The 17,414-nt window shown below is 35.5% G+C and overlaps 1 protein-coding gene across 3 annotated transcripts in view; it reads right to left on the bottom strand.

Annotated features, from left to right (window-relative positions):
* Window positions 1-17,414, bottom strand: part of SPEN (spen family transcriptional repressor) — an 85,538-nt gene that overhangs the window by 13,035 nt on the left and 55,089 nt on the right. For all 3 annotated transcript variants that reach the window (XM_036914336.2, XM_057499767.1, XM_057499766.1), the window contains 7 exons: window positions 16,963-17,123; window positions 15,291-15,491; window positions 12,084-12,235; window positions 6,108-6,233; window positions 5,665-5,778; window positions 3,569-3,682; window positions 2,491-2,591 (listed from right to left, as the gene is read on the bottom strand). In XM_036914336.2, coding sequence (XP_036770231.2) covers window positions 2,491-2,591; window positions 3,569-3,682; window positions 5,665-5,778; window positions 6,108-6,233; window positions 12,084-12,235; window positions 15,291-15,491; window positions 16,963-17,123 — 969 coding nt within the window. The remainder of the gene's footprint in view (window positions 1-2,490; window positions 2,592-3,568; window positions 3,683-5,664; window positions 5,779-6,107; window positions 6,234-12,083; window positions 12,236-15,290; window positions 15,492-16,962; window positions 17,124-17,414) is intronic.

Genomic DNA, 17,414 nt, shown 5'->3' with positions numbered 1-17,414 from the left:
AATAAAAGTGATTAAGACAGAATGGTCACTAGTTTACTGTCCACATTAACAGGAGTGAAGTCATATATTAAAAACAGTCTCAAGATATCTTCAAAATCAAGCTAACTAAAACTACATAAATTTTTTAAAAATTATAGCCAAATGTATGTAGTGGTGGAGCACTGTCCAGTTTAATAAATGATTATTTTGTACATAATTTGCCGGGCCCATTATTACCAAAAGAAATGAGCATTCCTGCCTCAAGGAACTCAAGTTAAGCATGAGACAATACAGCTGAGCATTGGTACTGTGTATAAGAGGCCCTGGCAGGTCCCTGAGGAACTTGGAAAGGCCAGGTTTTGGGAGAACTCTGTTTATGTAACTACCATAAATATTCAACCACCATAAGTAGATGGGAAATCCAAAGCATAATGTGACCCTGTAAACTTACCTTGAGAATCACTTTGGTAAAGTGTAGGGCTCAATGCACATTAGAAGGTAGGAGCCCTGGGTTTATCCCCAGTCCGTCTGCTTAGCAGTCTTGTGTCCTTATCGGCAAAGTCATCTGACCTTCAGTTCCCACCATAAGTAACACAAGACAAGAGTCAAGGCCCTACGTCCCTGACACACTATTTGAGGGAATACATGAAGTATTACTTTTAAACTGCAGAGCCCTATACAAATGGGTCGTGTTTGCATTCCTAGGCTGAAATATACATTACAGGTAAAGCATTTTTTCATTCATGCATCAACTATTCAATGGGATGATTTCCTTCCACACTATGGAAAAGGCAAAGCTCAAGTTCTACTGCAAGGAATGCATTCCATAAGCACTGCCATCTGAAACCAAATGGGGCAAAACTGGGTCACAGTGAATACCATACCCTCCTGCTTTCTACTTTAGGAGATAAATTAATTCAACAGGAATAAATACCCATGGGTAAGAATGGGACAAAGCTACCAGTAAAATGAATGAATTTAAGTGGTAATATATGAAAATTAACACAGCATTATCCAACCCTTACAAGACATTATTCTTTGCACAGAGTATGCACAGAGTATTTTAAGGATTTTTTTTTATGTCTCAGGTGCCACTAGACCACCAACACACACCTTCCACTCTTATGGCTAAGAATTTCGATAAACCTTAAAGTATACAAATGATTTCAAACTGCTACTGAAGGAGCCAGGATGGAGAACTTTTTTTCTCTCTCCACAGACATATATATTCTCCTGCTTATGTTCTTTCTCTCACTGTCTCTCTTTCACTCACACACATACATACACATGACTGACACAGAAAAGTCTCATATCAAGACTGACTTTCTGGCTGGAGGACTGTTGAATTTTGATATATGGGAATGTGGATTCCAATCTGCTAGTGAAAAAACATCAAAACCTAACAAGTTTTGGCTTTTGGGAATTTGCCTGTGGTGGATATTTTTCATTTAAAAATCTCCTAACCATTCAAAGACCATTACACAATATTCCATGACTCAAAGAAATATATATCTTCTATGATTTACACAAAATGAAGGGGCAAGAGGAGGCAGGAAAAAGGAAGTGCACTCAATGGATTTCTGGCAGCATGATCATAATTTACACTTGAACCTAAGAAGCATCTAAAGGCATTTTCACACTAGCCTTTTGTCTAACAAATATGTAGTATAGGGGTGGAGATCTAGGGGTAACATTCCAGGAAACTTATCAAAGAGACATGTCTGGACAAACAGCTTGGTCCTTTGGACGATAGTTTCCATTTTCATATGTGATAACTATTGAAGCACTTGATGACATTATGTTAGGATGTTTTAATATATTCAGTCTGAAAAAGAATCAATCATCAGTTTGGGGGCAGTTTTAAGCCAATGGAGATAGCCTGATTTAAGAATGTGAGACCTTAAATGATTCTGAACTGTAAAGTTTCCTACAAGCAGCAGAAAAAATATCAAATGCTACACACAATGGTTGAAAATTAACAAGGGGAAATAATCTTTACTTTTTACATTGCAAGAACTACCAATTTACATAATCTTTGGCTTATTGATTCACAAATTAAGAGATCTGAATTTAAAACAAAGCTCTTTTGAAAGCTTTTTAAAAAAATTAAATAGTATGAACACATACATGGTGATAACCTACATGTTGTCATTCCTAAATATGCAGGGCATTTAATTCTTTATAATGTACTTCAACATGTTATCACATTCAATTTAAAACTATAAGGCAGAATGATTTATGCATAAGTTATAATCTGGCAAAATGTAACACTTTCAAATTTTAGGAGCATTCAGTGAGAAATGTAGAAAGGTTACCCCAAATCCCATGAACCATATGAAAATTGGATTCATTAAAAATAAATATTTTTTTCTATATGAGGGAAGAAGAGGGAAGCATTTTCAGAGAATGAGAGTGGAAAAAAGGAATAAAAAATAAAATTTAATCCCATCTAAATTTTATGTATTAGGCATTTTAAAATTCAAGCTATGCTGATAGGTTTAAAATACATACCTTCTTTCTGCTAACATTTCATAAAAGTCTCTGATATCTTGACCAGATTTTTCCATACAGTGATAAAATGCCAGCTGACTTTCCCGATTTGCAAAATCCACCTTAACAAGAAAGAATAGCAGGTGTTTGATGCAAGTTTCAGATTTTAATGATAGAAAGTGTTAATGACTTTCAAACTTTTTCCTAACATAGCCCTCTGGATAAATTTCAAGAAAGAGCAATTTACCTCAATTATGTGAAATAGTCCTCATAAATGAAACTATGTCCTTAACTTGAATCTTTCTCAACAACAAATCTTGATCAAGAATTATAAAGAAACCAGAGAGCCTAATTCTGAACAAGTGGAAAAAGCAAAATGGAAAACTGAAATAAAACCTATCAGGATTCTAGGTTGTCAATAATCAGTTCAACTAAATCCAGCAATCTCTGCTGTGAATACATTTTCTGGAACCAAATTTAGAACATAAAATAAAATAATGGGACATTTAAACTTTACTTACACAACTGGGCATCAGTCACTAAAGCATATGATACCCATCATCTATCAGTATCTTATTTTCAAAAGACATTTCAACCAAACCACCATAGTTATTAAGTACATAAATTCCTTCAGGCTATCATGAATGAAAGTTTTTAGACAAAAACACCAGATAAAGATCATGCTTTCAGTGGTTAATCACTGCTTAGGAAAGGAGGAAAGAAGAGGAAGAGGAGGATCATTTAAGGGAGGTGGGCGACATCTTGAGCTCCTGGGTTGCAGGTACCCACAGATGACTGTGGTCTACATGCACCAGGTGCATGTATGTGAGCTTCAGGCACCTGGGGCACAGAGAGGCACACTTTCTTGAATGAAAGGATACTGAGGGAAGATTCAGTGACTAATGATTTAAAAGAACTGTGCTATAAAGTAGCTGAGTATAAAAATTGTAATATCCCCTTTAAAAACTGAGGAAACACAATTCAATGTTCTGTAAACCATTTCCCATGCTAGCCACCTAGAAAATGCCAGTGCTGTGATTAAGAGGGAGGGACCTGAATACTATTTTGTCTTGCTTCATTTTAAAATCATTCTCCACACCTTAATTTTATTCCCACCAATTTTCCTCCCCTTGGTCTCTTTTACAGCTGCTTGTGCATATTCGATTTCATTGTAGAGAACCAGGGCCATGCCTTTTAAGCGGTCAAACACCACCTATAAAAAAAAAAAAACCAAGTAAGAGACGAATCCACTAGACTTGGTGTCAGTCCCAACAAAATTCTAAATCAGAAGGACACTGTCAAGAAAAAAACACGTATTCTATTCTAGAAAATGTCAGGTTTTTCTTGATGATGCATGTTGTACCAAAACACAATAGAATATATAAGGACTTAGAATCGTGTATGTTGTGGTTTGAGGTATATCATGCCTTTTTGTTTTTCTGTATTTTACGCTGTTTTCCATGTTGACTGAGTACTTACTGTATTTAGGTAAGCATTCTTCTAGTTTTGGCTGAAACAATTAAAAAACACCCTTGCAAAAGATAAAAAAATGTGGAGTAATGAATCAATAACAAATTTCAGTGAATTCTGGTTTTAAGTAACACTGTTATTTTTAATCTGCTGGATTTTTATTTATACTAGTCTGTGAGATGTGTTGTTGAGATTTGTGTTTCTCCAAACAACAAAAGGTACATTTAAAGAAATGTCAAAGTTATGCAACACACCCACCAAACATAAATTTGCTTTCAAGGGGTTACAAAGCTTTACCTTCACATAAGAGAATGAGACCAGATGCCCATTTTCTGTTAATGTTTGTAGGAGAGTTACATAACAAACATTTGGTTAGATGAATATTCTGTTGTGTGAATGTCCTATAAAGTCATCGTTTAAAAATATCAAGTCTAATTACATATTAGAGTGAATATAAATAATTATATAATCAGACTGCCTCATTTTAATGTAAGACAAAATTATAAAAATCCCTAAGAATGTTGGCAAGGATATGGAGAAAAGAGAACCTCTACACTGTTGGTGGGAATGTAAATTGGTGCAACCATTGTGGAAAGCAGTATGGAGGTTCCTCAAAGAGCCAAAATAGAAATGAATATTCCACTTCCAGTAATTTACCTGAAGAAAACAAAATCACGGATTCAAAAATATATGTGTACCCCTATGTTTACTGCCACATTATTTACAATAGCCAAGATAATGAGGCAACCAAAGTGGTGATCAATAAGTTAATGGCTAAAGAAGATGTGGTACACAAACAAAATGGAATATTATTCAGCCACAAAAAAGAAAGAAATCCTGTCATTTGCAACAACATGGATGGACCTAGAGGGTATTATGCTCAGTGAAATAAGCCAGATGAGGAAAGATGAATGCCATATGATTTCACTTTTTTGTGGAATCTAAAAATAAAACAAAATGAAATGAAAAAAATAGCAGTAGACTCATAGATACTAAGAGGTGACTGGTGGTTACCACAGGGAAGGGGTTGGTGTAGGTGGGTGGCTACAGAGGGGGAGGGGGATAAAAGGGCACAAAAATCCTCAATCATAATATAAGTTGGTCATGGGGATGGTAGTATAGCATGGAGAATATAGCCAATGATTCCGTAACATCTTCCTATGCTGACAGACAGTAACTGCACTAGTGGCAGGGGTGAGGATTTAATAATACGGGTAACTACTGAACCACTGTATTGTATACCTGAAACCAGTATAAGATTGTGTATCAACGAAACTTCAATAAAAAAGAAAAACACTAAAAATCCCTAAGAAACTGTCTAACAATATTATGCAGATTAGCTTCAAAATTAATAACCTTGGCTGGTTTAAAATCATTTTTCAAAATATTCATCTCTGTGATGGGGTATGTAGTGGGGACTTGATAATGGGGGGAATCTAGTAAACAAAGTTGCTCATTTTGATTGATATTAATGATATCAGTGATTGTGTATTAATGATACCAAAAATTAAAAATAAAATAAAATAAAATAAAATAAATCGATTCATCTCAGAAGCTAAGAGATACAAATGCCCTTCTAGACAAAATTTTGGAAAAGAGAATTTTATCATGTCAGTTATTATTAAAAATAAAAAGTCAGTTCTAGAAAGTTGGGACTGAAAGGACAGAATATCAAGAATAGCAAGTCAGAAGTGACTTTATACTACACACAAAACCCCCACCTACCTTTACAACAGGCCCATATCTGCAGAAGTGTCGTGTTAAATACTGATCCGATACATTTGAAGAAAGCCCGTCTAACCACACGCAGTTTGTAGGCATGCTCTTTCCAAAACCCAGCTGAATGTAAAAGATAAAATTTCTATTAGTAAAGTCACCAATTATTCAACTACAGAATTCTGAGAAAACTTGTCTTCTGTAGAATTTTATCAAACCAACACCTCAAATTGGAACTATCTAGTTAAAATATAACAGAAATTTACAAAAGTAATCCTAGCTGGGGAAGGAAGTGTTAATTAGGATTACAGTATTCCAGGATAAGGATGCAAAGAAGTGCACTACCTTAATGGTTCTCTCACTGTACTGCTGCAATTTTAACTACTCAGACATAAGCACAAAATAACTTTAAACTTAAAACACAGCACAATAACTTAGGTAAAGTCCTTTACCTTGAGGCGATTGTTTCCAAGGTATTCCCCATCCATCTTCTTAATAGCCTTACAAACACTGGCAATATCGCAGTACTGCAAGAATGCATACTGAGGAACTCCATTTACTTTCTTAATATCAATATCCTAAAAAAAGCCAATGGATACTACTTAGTGATATGCCAACAAGAAAATAAATAAGAATAAACAAAGTCCATATGAACTGTTTGTTTCTCAAGACATATTCCAAAAAAAACCATTTAAACTGTTTATCTTAATGCAACTGTAAAGTTAGAGTCTAAAAAACTATTCAACATAGCATTTGTAGTCACAGTGAAACCCTTCCTGTATGAAGCTTTCTGCAGAAGACCAACTGCACTGCAACTCAAAATTCAAAATCTAAAACCCACAATACCTGTGTGGTAATAAAGGAAAAGTAGCCTACTCAGTGAAAACCTAAGAAATAATTCCCTTCTCTAATATCTAAAATCCTTAGCAGGGGTAGGCCATTTAAAATACAGTATCTGGTAAGAGGAAGAATGACAATGAAATCAAATTTTTAAAATGTACAACCCTAAATTAGAAGATTCATTCTATCAATATATCTAATGTATTCAAGCCTGGTGATTGATAAATATGGTTAACAGTCTCTCATATCCAGAATGAATGGATATATAAATACTTGAACTACCTTTTGAAGATGTATCAGAACACTATCCTTGGATTAAAGAACAGTATAAAGGAACACTCCCATCTCTTTGGAATGCTTGAAACCTGTAGTCACACCTGACCCTCCAATCCTGCCTTCTTAGAAGAGGTGGTGAAAAAACCTGGCTTACACATGAAAAAAAAGACAGTTGAATGGCAAACCTTGCACTTAAACAATAATGACCTGGACCACATACTGAAGAGTGTAAGTACTGTGATCATCTAAGCCTCCTTAAGAGTCATAAGCCAATAATCAAAACCTGAAACAGTGCAAAATGAATAATGCATTTAAAGAGCTATTTGATGGACCCTTAAAAAAAAACAGTAATTTATACTCAAAATTGTTCTAAGTAATGGTAAAGAGGAACCGATTTTCACCACCTATGGAGAATGTAATAACTCAGGATAACTCCATTTAAGAGAAATGGTCTCCCAAGAATATTGGTGGGTAGACTCATTAATAGGTTCTTCTAGCTCTAGCATAATCTTATCAATAAGTGACAGACCATTTTCCCGAATTTGTGTCATAAAACAGTGACATTCATGAGCAATTGCAAACATGATGAGGTTAAGGTTTTCAAACAGAATACTGACTTGTCGATCTTACTGAGAAGCACAGCTCTTAAAATAATCATTCCATTTTTAGCAACCCTGGTGATGAAAATACATCTGTGGGCCCAAATACAACTTTTCCTAATCCTCCAACATTTAAAGTAGCAGCTACCTTCAAGTAAGAGTATGTGTGAAACTTTTACCAGCTCACTGACTCATGAACATGAAACAGCAAAATTAAACATCATTGTATAAAGACAAGAAGCTAGAGCTCAGGGAGATAAGTGAAATCCAAGTTACTTATTTGGATAGGCAGTGGAGCTAGAACTGGAGTATACACCACTCTTACACAATAAAAGAACTTAAACAAATCAAAATAACTGAAAAAAGGAAGAAAGATGAAAGTGTGGTTGGTATAGATCTATAAATATATAGCGTCTATTTTTTCTTCACTTTCTTATCAACCTCTTCTATCTGTTGCCCACAGACCCTATGAGGTTTAGATCAGCCACAAATACAAATTATGTTTTAATCACATGATTAGATTATATCACTAAAAAAAGTAAGGACTTTTGCTTACAGCATTAGTGTATAAGGATGGATAGACAGACAAATGGACATACACACACAAACCTGAAAGATTAACAACAGCTCCTACCCCAAACCTTTTTTTTACTCTCTGAGATCCAAATATACTAGAGAGCAATTTCTTCACTGTTATTAATATAGAGAAAGTCTAGGAAAAACAAGTAATTTCCCTGTATTTCTCAAACACAAAACTAAATAGTATATCCCATGGGTATACAAAGCTGCAATCAAACTATTTTCACTATAAACTGACTCAAGTTTTAAGTCACAAGGAACAGAAAAATATTTCTATTCCTAAATCTAACAATAATTTGCATAATATAACAAGTGTTTCTAATTAAAATTTCAAAATAGAACTGAGCTTCCAACATGACATCCACCTTTAGTAATCTCCCTGGTACTTTTGATGTGCATTGTGGTAACACCACAACTATACACTAATCAATCTGTTTCTTCTTTCGTATACGAACACATTTTCTCTTCCAGATATTCTTTGCAACCCACAGGCCTAGAGATGACATTAAAATAGCACCTGATGGACAAAGAGGTAAGAAAAATGGATAGGAAAATACATAGCTGCCTCTTGAACAACACGGGTTTGAACTGCATAGACCCACTTACATGAGGATTTTTTTCAATAAATATATTGGAAAACTTTTTAGAGGTTTGTGACAAGTTGAAAAAACATTTTCTTTTCTCTAGGCTACTTTATTGTAAGAATACAGTATATGATACATATTATATACAAAACATGTATTGTCTGACAGTTTATGTTATTGGTAAGTCTTCCAGTCAATAGCAGTACGTTCATTTTGGCACAATCAAAAGTTATATGCAAATAACCTGATTAAAAAATGGGCAAAGGATATGAAGAGACAAGTCTCCAAAGAAGAAATTCAGACGGCTAACAGACACATGAAAAGATGCTCCACATCACTAATCATCAGGGAAATGCAAATTAAAACCATAATGAGATATCACTTCACACCAGTAAGGATGGCCAGCATCGAAAAGACTAAGAACAACAAATGCTGGCGAGGATATGGGGAAAAGGGAACCCCTCCTACACCGCTGGTGGTAATGTAAGCTAGTTCAACCATTGTGGAAAGCAATATGGAGGTTCCTCAAAAAACTAAAAATAGAAATACCATTTGACCTGGGAATCCCACTCCTTGGAATTTACCCAAAGAATACAACTTCTCAGACTCAAAAAGACATATGCACCCCAATGTTTATTGCAGCACTATTTACAATAGCCAAGATATGGAAGCAACCTAACTGTCCATCAGCAGATGAATGGATAAAGAAGATGAGGTACATATACACAATGGAATACTATTCAGCCATAAGAAAGAAACAAATCCTACCATTTGCAATAACATGGATGGAGCTGGAGGATATTATGCTCAGTGAAATAAGCCAGGCAGAGAAAGACAAGTGCCAAATGATTTCCCTCATTTGTGGAGTATAACAATGAAGCAAAACTGAAGGAACAAAATAGCAGCAGACTCACAGACTCCAAGAAGGGACGAGTGGTTACCGAAGGGGAGGGGTGTGGGAGGGCGGGTTGGGAGGGAGGGAGATGGGGATTGAGGGGCATTATGTTTAGTACACATGGTGTTGGGGGTCACAGGGAAAACAGTGTAGCATAGAGAAGGCAAACAGTGAATCTGTGGCATCTTACTATGCTGATGGACAGTGACTCCATTGGGGTATGGGTGGGGACTTGATAATGTGGGTAAAGGCAGTAACCACATTGTTTTTTCATGTGAAACCTTCATAAGAGTGTATATCAATAATACCTTAATAAAAGAATTTTTAAAAAGTTATACGCAGATTAGCACACATAATGTAGGGGAGAGCATGGGGAAGGCAGTACAACACAGACAAGACAAGTAGTGACTCTATAGCATATTACTAAGCTAATGGACAGTGACTGCAATGGGGTATGTGGTGGGGACTTGATAATGGGGGGAGTCTAGTAACCATAATGTTGCTCATGTAATTGTACATTAATGATACCAAAAAAAAAAGTTATATGCAGATTTTTATTATGTTTTTGTTGCAGCTAGCTGGGAGGGGGTTTGCCTTGACCCCCATGTTGTTCAAGGGTCCAGTGTATATGTAAACAAAATACAAATATATATGTTTTTCCATACACATACAAAACAGCCCCCAATGGATTTTTTTTTTTGGAGCATCTTTTCATGTGCCTGATGGCCATCTGAATTTCTTCTTTGGAGAAGTGTCTGTTCAGTTCCTCTGCCCATTTTTTAATTGGTTTATTTGCTTTTTGTTTGTTGAGGTGCATGAGCTCTTTATATAATTCGGATGTCAACCCCTTATCAGATGTCATTTATGAACATGTTCTCCCATACTGTAGGATGTCTTTTTGTTCTATTGATGGTGTCCTTTGCTGTACAGAAGCTTTTCAGCTTGATATAGTCCCACTTGTTCATTTTTATTTTTGTTTCCCTTGCCCGGGGAGATATGTTCATGAAGAAATTGCTCATATTTATGTCCAAGAGATTTTTGCCTATGTTTTCTTCTAAGAGTTTTATGGTTTCATGACTTACATTCAGGTCTTTCATCCATTTTGAGTTTACTTTTGTTTATGGGGTTAGACAATAATCCAGTTTCATTCTCTTACATGTAGCTGTCCAGTTTTGCCAACACCAGCTGTTGAAGAGGCTGTCATTTCCCCATTGTATGTCCATGGCTCCTTTATCGTATATTAATTGACCATATATGCTTGGGTTTGTATCTGGGCTCTCTAGTCTGTTCCATTGGTCTATAAGTCTGTTCTTGTGCCAGGACCAAATTGTCTTGATTACTGTGGCTTTGTAGTAGAGCTTGAAGTCAGGGAGTGTAATTCCCCCAGCTTTATTCTTCCTTCTCAGGATTGCTTTGGCTATTCAGGGTCTTCCGTGGTTCCATATGCATTTTAGAACTATTTGCTCTAGTTCACTGAAGAATGCTATTGGTATTTTGATAGGAATTGCATTGAATCTGTAGACTGTTTTAGGCAGGATGGCCATTTTGACAATATTAATTCTTCCTATCCATGAGCATGGGATGTGTTTCCATTTATTGGTATCTTCTTTAATTTCTCTCAGGAGTGTTTTGTAGTTTTCACAGTGTAAGTCTGTCTCTTCCTTGGTTAGGTTTATTCCTAGGTATTTTATTCTTTTGGATGCAATTGTCAATGGAATTGCTTTCCTGATTTCTCTTTCTGCTTGTTCATCGTTAATGTATAGGAATGCAACAGATTTCTGTGTATTAATTTTGTACTCCACAACTTTACTGAATTCAGATATTAGATCTAGTAGTTTTGGAGTGTTCTTTAGGGATTTTTTATGTACAATATCATGTTATCTGCAAACAGGGACAGTCTAACTTCTTCCTTGCCAATCTGGATGCCTTTTATTTCTTTGTGTTGTCTGATTGCTGTGGCTAGGACCTCCAGTACTATGTTGAATAGAAGTGGGGAGAGTAAGCATCCTTGTCTTGTTCCCGATCTTAAAGGAAAAGCTTTTAGCTTCTCGCTGTTAAGTATAATGTTGACTGTGGGTTTGTCATATATGGCCTTTATTATGTTGAGATACTTGCCCTCTATATCCATTTTGTTGAGAGTTTTTATCATGAATGGATGTTGAATTTTGCTGAATACTTTTTCAGCATCTATGGAGATGATAATGTGGTTTTTGTCCTTCTTTTTGTTGATGTAGTGGATGATGTTGATGGATTTTCAAATGTTATACCATCCTTGCATTCCTGGGATGAATCCCACTTGATCATGATGGATGACCTTTTTGATGTATTTTTGAATTCAGTTTCTAGTATTTTGTTGAGTATTTTTGCATCTATGTTCATCAGGGATATTGGTCTGTAATTTTCTTTTTTTGTGGTGTCTTTGCCTGGTTTTGGTATTAGAATGATGTTGGTCTTGTAGAATGAGTTTGAGAGTATTCTCTCCTCTCCTCAATGGATTTTACTAGGTCATCTTTTAGCAAGGGTTAAAAACACACAGGGTGATTAAGAAAAATATTCATTATACCATCTGAATATCATCTTTCCAAATATAATTTGTACTATGCTTTATGTTTTATGGCAAAGATCTAAAACTTTTTATTGTAAAAAGCAACATACCACGATTTCTCCAAAGCGCTGGAAAATGTTGCGAAGGTCATGGTAAGTAGTGGTTTTTTCAAGGTTGCCAATAAAGAGTGTTCTTGTTGCTTTGGGATGAAATTCATCTATCCTTTCATCTAAAGGGCGAAATTCATTTTCACTTTCTGTTTCTGTAAGTGGGATGGGGACAGAGCAAAAAGAAGAGGAGAGTGTTTTAATGTATATTTCTATATCATGGGGAAATCTACATTTCAGAAATTAAATCTCTGAAATATTGGGCTTTGATACTCATACACTCTGAAAAAATATACACACCTTCAGAAATAGCTGCCTCTTGTTAACTCCAAAGCAAAGGAGGAATACTGAGGCTAAAGAAACTTGTCCAAAAATTTAGGGGAAGTAATACTTTGTTTGATTTTTCAAATAGAAAAGAGGACTGAATTTCAATCTGCTAAACTGATTTATTTCAGAAATAATCACTAATGCATAGATTTGTTAAACCCCAGCAAAAGTGGTAATTATTTCAGCCTTATCTTAGGTTCCAATATTACATAGAAGGCTTTCAATATGGAGAATAAGACTACAATCTGACATATACATAACTTTAATACAAATTAAAATAATCCAGCTTCATTATTTGTTTAATTTACTTTTCAAAAGTTTATCAAGTATTTCGCATTTATGTTTGTCATGCTACTTAACATAACCCAGCAGTCTAAATGCAGCAATTTTTAGATACAAGAATAATATTTGTATTAAAACTGACTGAAGCAACACTTATGAAACATCTTTTGGTGTTGCATGGTCCACAATGACAAACGGAAAGAGACTAAATGACTCTCGAGGTTTCTATTTTTATGATCAAAAGCCCTGGTTTAATGTCTAATTCAATCACAGGCTTTTTCTGAAGCTCCATATATTAACTTGGTCTAGGGCAGGGACATTTAACATTTTGTTGATAATTACAATACAGCCTGTAGGTTCTCTCTCTCTTTAAAGAAAAACCAAAGCCATCCAAAATATGTTAATATTTAACCAACTTGACTGAAACAAAGTATTTAGTGTTAGCTACTGAACTTTACTGATGATGTCAACACTGGTTGTCAACTTCTGAGCTGCTGAATGAACTCAGCCAGCATACGCTTCATCCTGATTCCAGTATGATGTTCTAATGGTAGCTCAGCTTAATCTTCACAATGTCAGAATATATACTTTCAGAGAGTCAGATGGACGCAGGAGGGCTCATATACCTGTCTCACACAGGGTAATTTCAAGCTCAATTAGGTCTTCTTGAAACTACCAAAGGGTGGGTACATATTTAGGAATATTTCATTTAAAAAGGGAGAAAAATGAAATTTAAAAAATTAAGAGACATCTTGAGGTTAGCAGTCCAAAAGACAGAATTGCAAGGAAAGCATGATTTGGAACCATTAAAATCTGTAATGGCTTCATTTCTACCAAACAGCTCCATAAAATTTCAGAATCAGAAATTTCAATTTAGGAAAGAAAAAAGAAGGTTTTTTCCACATTTATTTCCAAATCTATTTACTCTTCATGACCAATTTAAGTCTCATTGACTATACGTCACTGAAAAAAAATCTTTTAGCCCACAATTTCATGTGTAGGGGACTGTAACACCTTGCATAGCAATCCTGTAAGCCAGCAGGGATCTGTCTCCAAAGGGTGTCTTGGATTTGTTCTTTTTAATTCTAAATGCTCCCTGCTTAAGGAAGCAATCAGTTCCATACATTTTAATATAAAACACTTATGACTTAACTATCCAACAACTTAATTCCAACCAAGTCTCCATACTCAGATTCAACTGCATCAAATATTCCCTTAAACTGGTGTTTCACGTTGTCCCATGTGGAAAAAGTACCTTCAGCTTTCCTATGCTTGAACCAAACAAACCTCAAAATCTTCACTGGCAGGTGGTTAAAGCTTAATTAACATCCTGGGTGCTAATTAGGTAAAATGCTTTTTTACAGTAAAAATCTCAAGATAGCACTACCACTCAGAGATCAGACAGTCTTCTATTGATAATGCCCCGGAATTAGATCCTCACTACTTAATAATTCTATGTGCTTCTAAAAACTTATCAGGTTACATGATATTCTAAATAGGACTCTTCAAGTCAGTTCTGACCTGTTCCTAAGAACTCCCAAGCTGCTCTTAGCGCAGTTTAAGTAAGCGAGGGCAGTGCATCTCAAACTTGGCAGAAACAGAATGTGAAGGCATAACCTCTAACTCCTTTGAAAAGACAACATTCCTTTGGATTCCCATGTTTTATCAGAAAATTTGTGTACATTTTGCAGTCTTCACACTAACAATGCTGTGCCTGTTTTAATATACAAATAACATTTACATGTCCTTATCAGGGAAATCCTATTTTTCCCTCTTCAATTGTCAAACAAAACTAATATCCCAAGAAAATGCTAAGCTTAATCTCCAAGTCTTGGTCTTACAGTTCAACTGTATCAGCTACATAATGGGTTGGAGTTAATTTTAACGTTTCTATTAATTCCTCTACAAACTTACAAGCTGCCTTAAATTGGGGGTTCCCAACTTGAGTATGTAAATTCTGAACCATTAAGCTGGCACACAGTCAAAGAGTCTGCCTTTTAAACAAGCATTGCATGTGGTCCTGAAACAGGAAAAACACTGACCCAAACCATGTTTGAGAAGACTTCCTGCCTTATAATAGGTCTTATAGACTCAAGCTAATAAAACGTCCCCCTGAAATCCTCAATGGGTCACACTCATTAAGACTTAGTCCTGCTTCTTTGTCACTCTCTTTCAAGGTCATGGGAACTAGAATAACAGAACCAATCTGTGCTGGGCATAATGGCAATAAAACTGGTCTAAATAGTCCCTCAAATCAACTTAACACGGAATTTGTTTTCTAATTCAGGTAATGCTGTCCTCAATCTTTTAGGATCTCCTTATCTCAATTCAATTCTTTTGGGAAGGTTGGACTCAACAAGGGGCTAAACTCTTGTCTTTCAGGCAGCATTTCTCCCTTATAGAAACAAAACAATCTTTACCCTCCCTAACCAAAACAACGTTGTTATTAAGTTGAACAATGTATGTCACCACTATTTCAAATAGACAATGGAAGTATGCCAATAAATAAAGCTGGAAAAGTGTCCACAGTCAGGATAATATGCCGCCCTTTCGTAAGCCGGAATACAAACTGCACTGACACTCAGCTTCCCGGCCTCTTACCTGGCCCTATCCATGCTGTTACTTCAATCTGCATGCCAAAGAAAAGTTTGCCTTTCGATGCAGTCAGTGCTTTCTCTTGGTCTTCTTGCTGCCGAAAGAATACCAGACCATACCGCTCTTCTGAAGTTCCATGTATCTGCACTGAAGTCACCTTCCCAAATTTCTTAAATTCATGGAAAAGGCCATCTTTGAGACTTGTATCTAAATCGCCAAACAAAAACAAGTTGCTTGCATTTCTACTTTAGTTATGACTCAGTAAGTAAGCTACTCAATGGTTCACCTGATTTTTTATCTCAGTTTTGTTACCATTAAAATATTACTCTTCCAATAAAGTAACTCTAAAAAGGCATTATGGAGACTACTGTACAATTCTGAAAATAAACTTGGTGTTAGACATATTACTGGTTATTTGTTAGGTAAGAATGATATTGTGGTTATGCAGGAAAATGCCCTTATAATTTACAGACAAATGCAAAAGTATGTATCTTTAAGTCAATATGGAAATGACATCAGGGATTCACTAAAATACCCACCTCCCCAAAGAAAAAGGCAACAAGAACCAGAAGGAAGGAAGGTGGGGAGAGATAAAGCAAGTGTGACAAAATACTGATGACTTTTTTAATCCTGGGTATGTGAGGGGAGTTCATTTTGCTACTCCTCTATTTTCGTGTATGCTTGTAAGTTTCATAATAAAAACTTTACACACATACATACATACATACATACAACTTATAAAGACTTAAGACAGCCATGTATCTAGCTTTTCAGGCATCAGTTGTAAAATTGTGTGTAAGTGGCATGTAACATGCTGAACACCTTTAAGACCTTTCAAAGATGAATCATATCCTCTGGGGTCTTGTGTTAATTTGCTTCATTGTAAGAGTTAAAATCATACAGAAAGACAAGCCCCTATCCATTTTACCCCCATCCATTCCTACATTACCAAGCAATATAAATCAGCTTGTGTGTTTCAATATATCTATTCACAAACCTGGTATGCAGGATTACTAAAATGCACTTAGCTAAGAAAGCCTTAGTTTGGTCTTTGTTGGTCTATCTACTAACAGTGGCTGGCATACTAAATATGCCTAACATAGGAACGACAGCATATTATGGTCAAATGTCAGTTAAAAATATCAGGAGTAAAGGAAAGACTACAGAATAGCTCTTAACTAGATTTTTCCATTATTCGTGACTTTCCTCATTTAAAATATTATTTTGAAATGGGTTTCCTATCATAATTTTATGTTCAAAGTTACTTCACATAACACAGGATTCTAAGCCAATATAATAAATCTAACTAAGAATGGTACTCCTATAATTTCATCATACCAAATTTCCTTTATATCAAAATATTTAGTCTAGAAAGCATATCTATTCAAAATTAAACCATGCTTTCTTTATATAATATGCACCGTACAAACCTTGGTGTGTGTGTGTAATATGCACAATATGTACATATATAAGGACAAGTAAAAGAACATGTAATCTTTATAATATGTAACCTAGAAATATATAAAGTTAACAATAATCACTTGCTTTTTCTTACATGGCCTTAGATTTACGAACCACCAAAGGTAAACCTGTTGTCACTACAAAACACAGAATTCAAGTTGCTCAGTCTCATTCCCAAAAAGTAGCAGAGAGATGAATACAGAACACAAAATTTTACCTGTAGAGCGTACTGGAAGATTTTGAACTTTGATACCAAAACTTTTACGGGGCTCATCTTTTTCCAGGGATGAAAGCAACTGGGAAGTGGGTGCTGGGACTGCTGCAGACTGAACTGATCGGGCTGGAGAGTCATCACTTGAACTACTGCTGGAATCAGTGCTGCAGAAGGGCAAAAAAAATCTGGTGAAAAGTCAAACTAAAAATGAGTAGCATATAAACCTTAAAATTGACAAGTAGCAATAATTAGACGATCTAAATTTTAGGTCTGGATCTTCTCCAAAGCTATTTCTACCTCCAGAGATGGCAAAAGGTAGTGAATCCTGGCCTGAGAATGTAGAATTAAAAGTAACAATATTTTACCATCATATGCCACCTAAAGACAAGTATTTCATTCTGTGCAAAATCTGAATAATTTTTTTCAAATTTAGTAAGACTATTAAACACAATTCA

The sequence above is a fragment of the Manis pentadactyla genome, chromosome 4 (assembly GCF_030020395.1).
Source record: "Manis pentadactyla isolate mManPen7 chromosome 4, mManPen7.hap1, whole genome shotgun sequence".
In the NCBI taxonomy this organism is placed as follows: domain Eukaryota; kingdom Metazoa; phylum Chordata; class Mammalia; order Pholidota; family Manidae; genus Manis; species Manis pentadactyla.
This window is presented reverse-complemented; position numbering and strand designations above follow the sequence as displayed.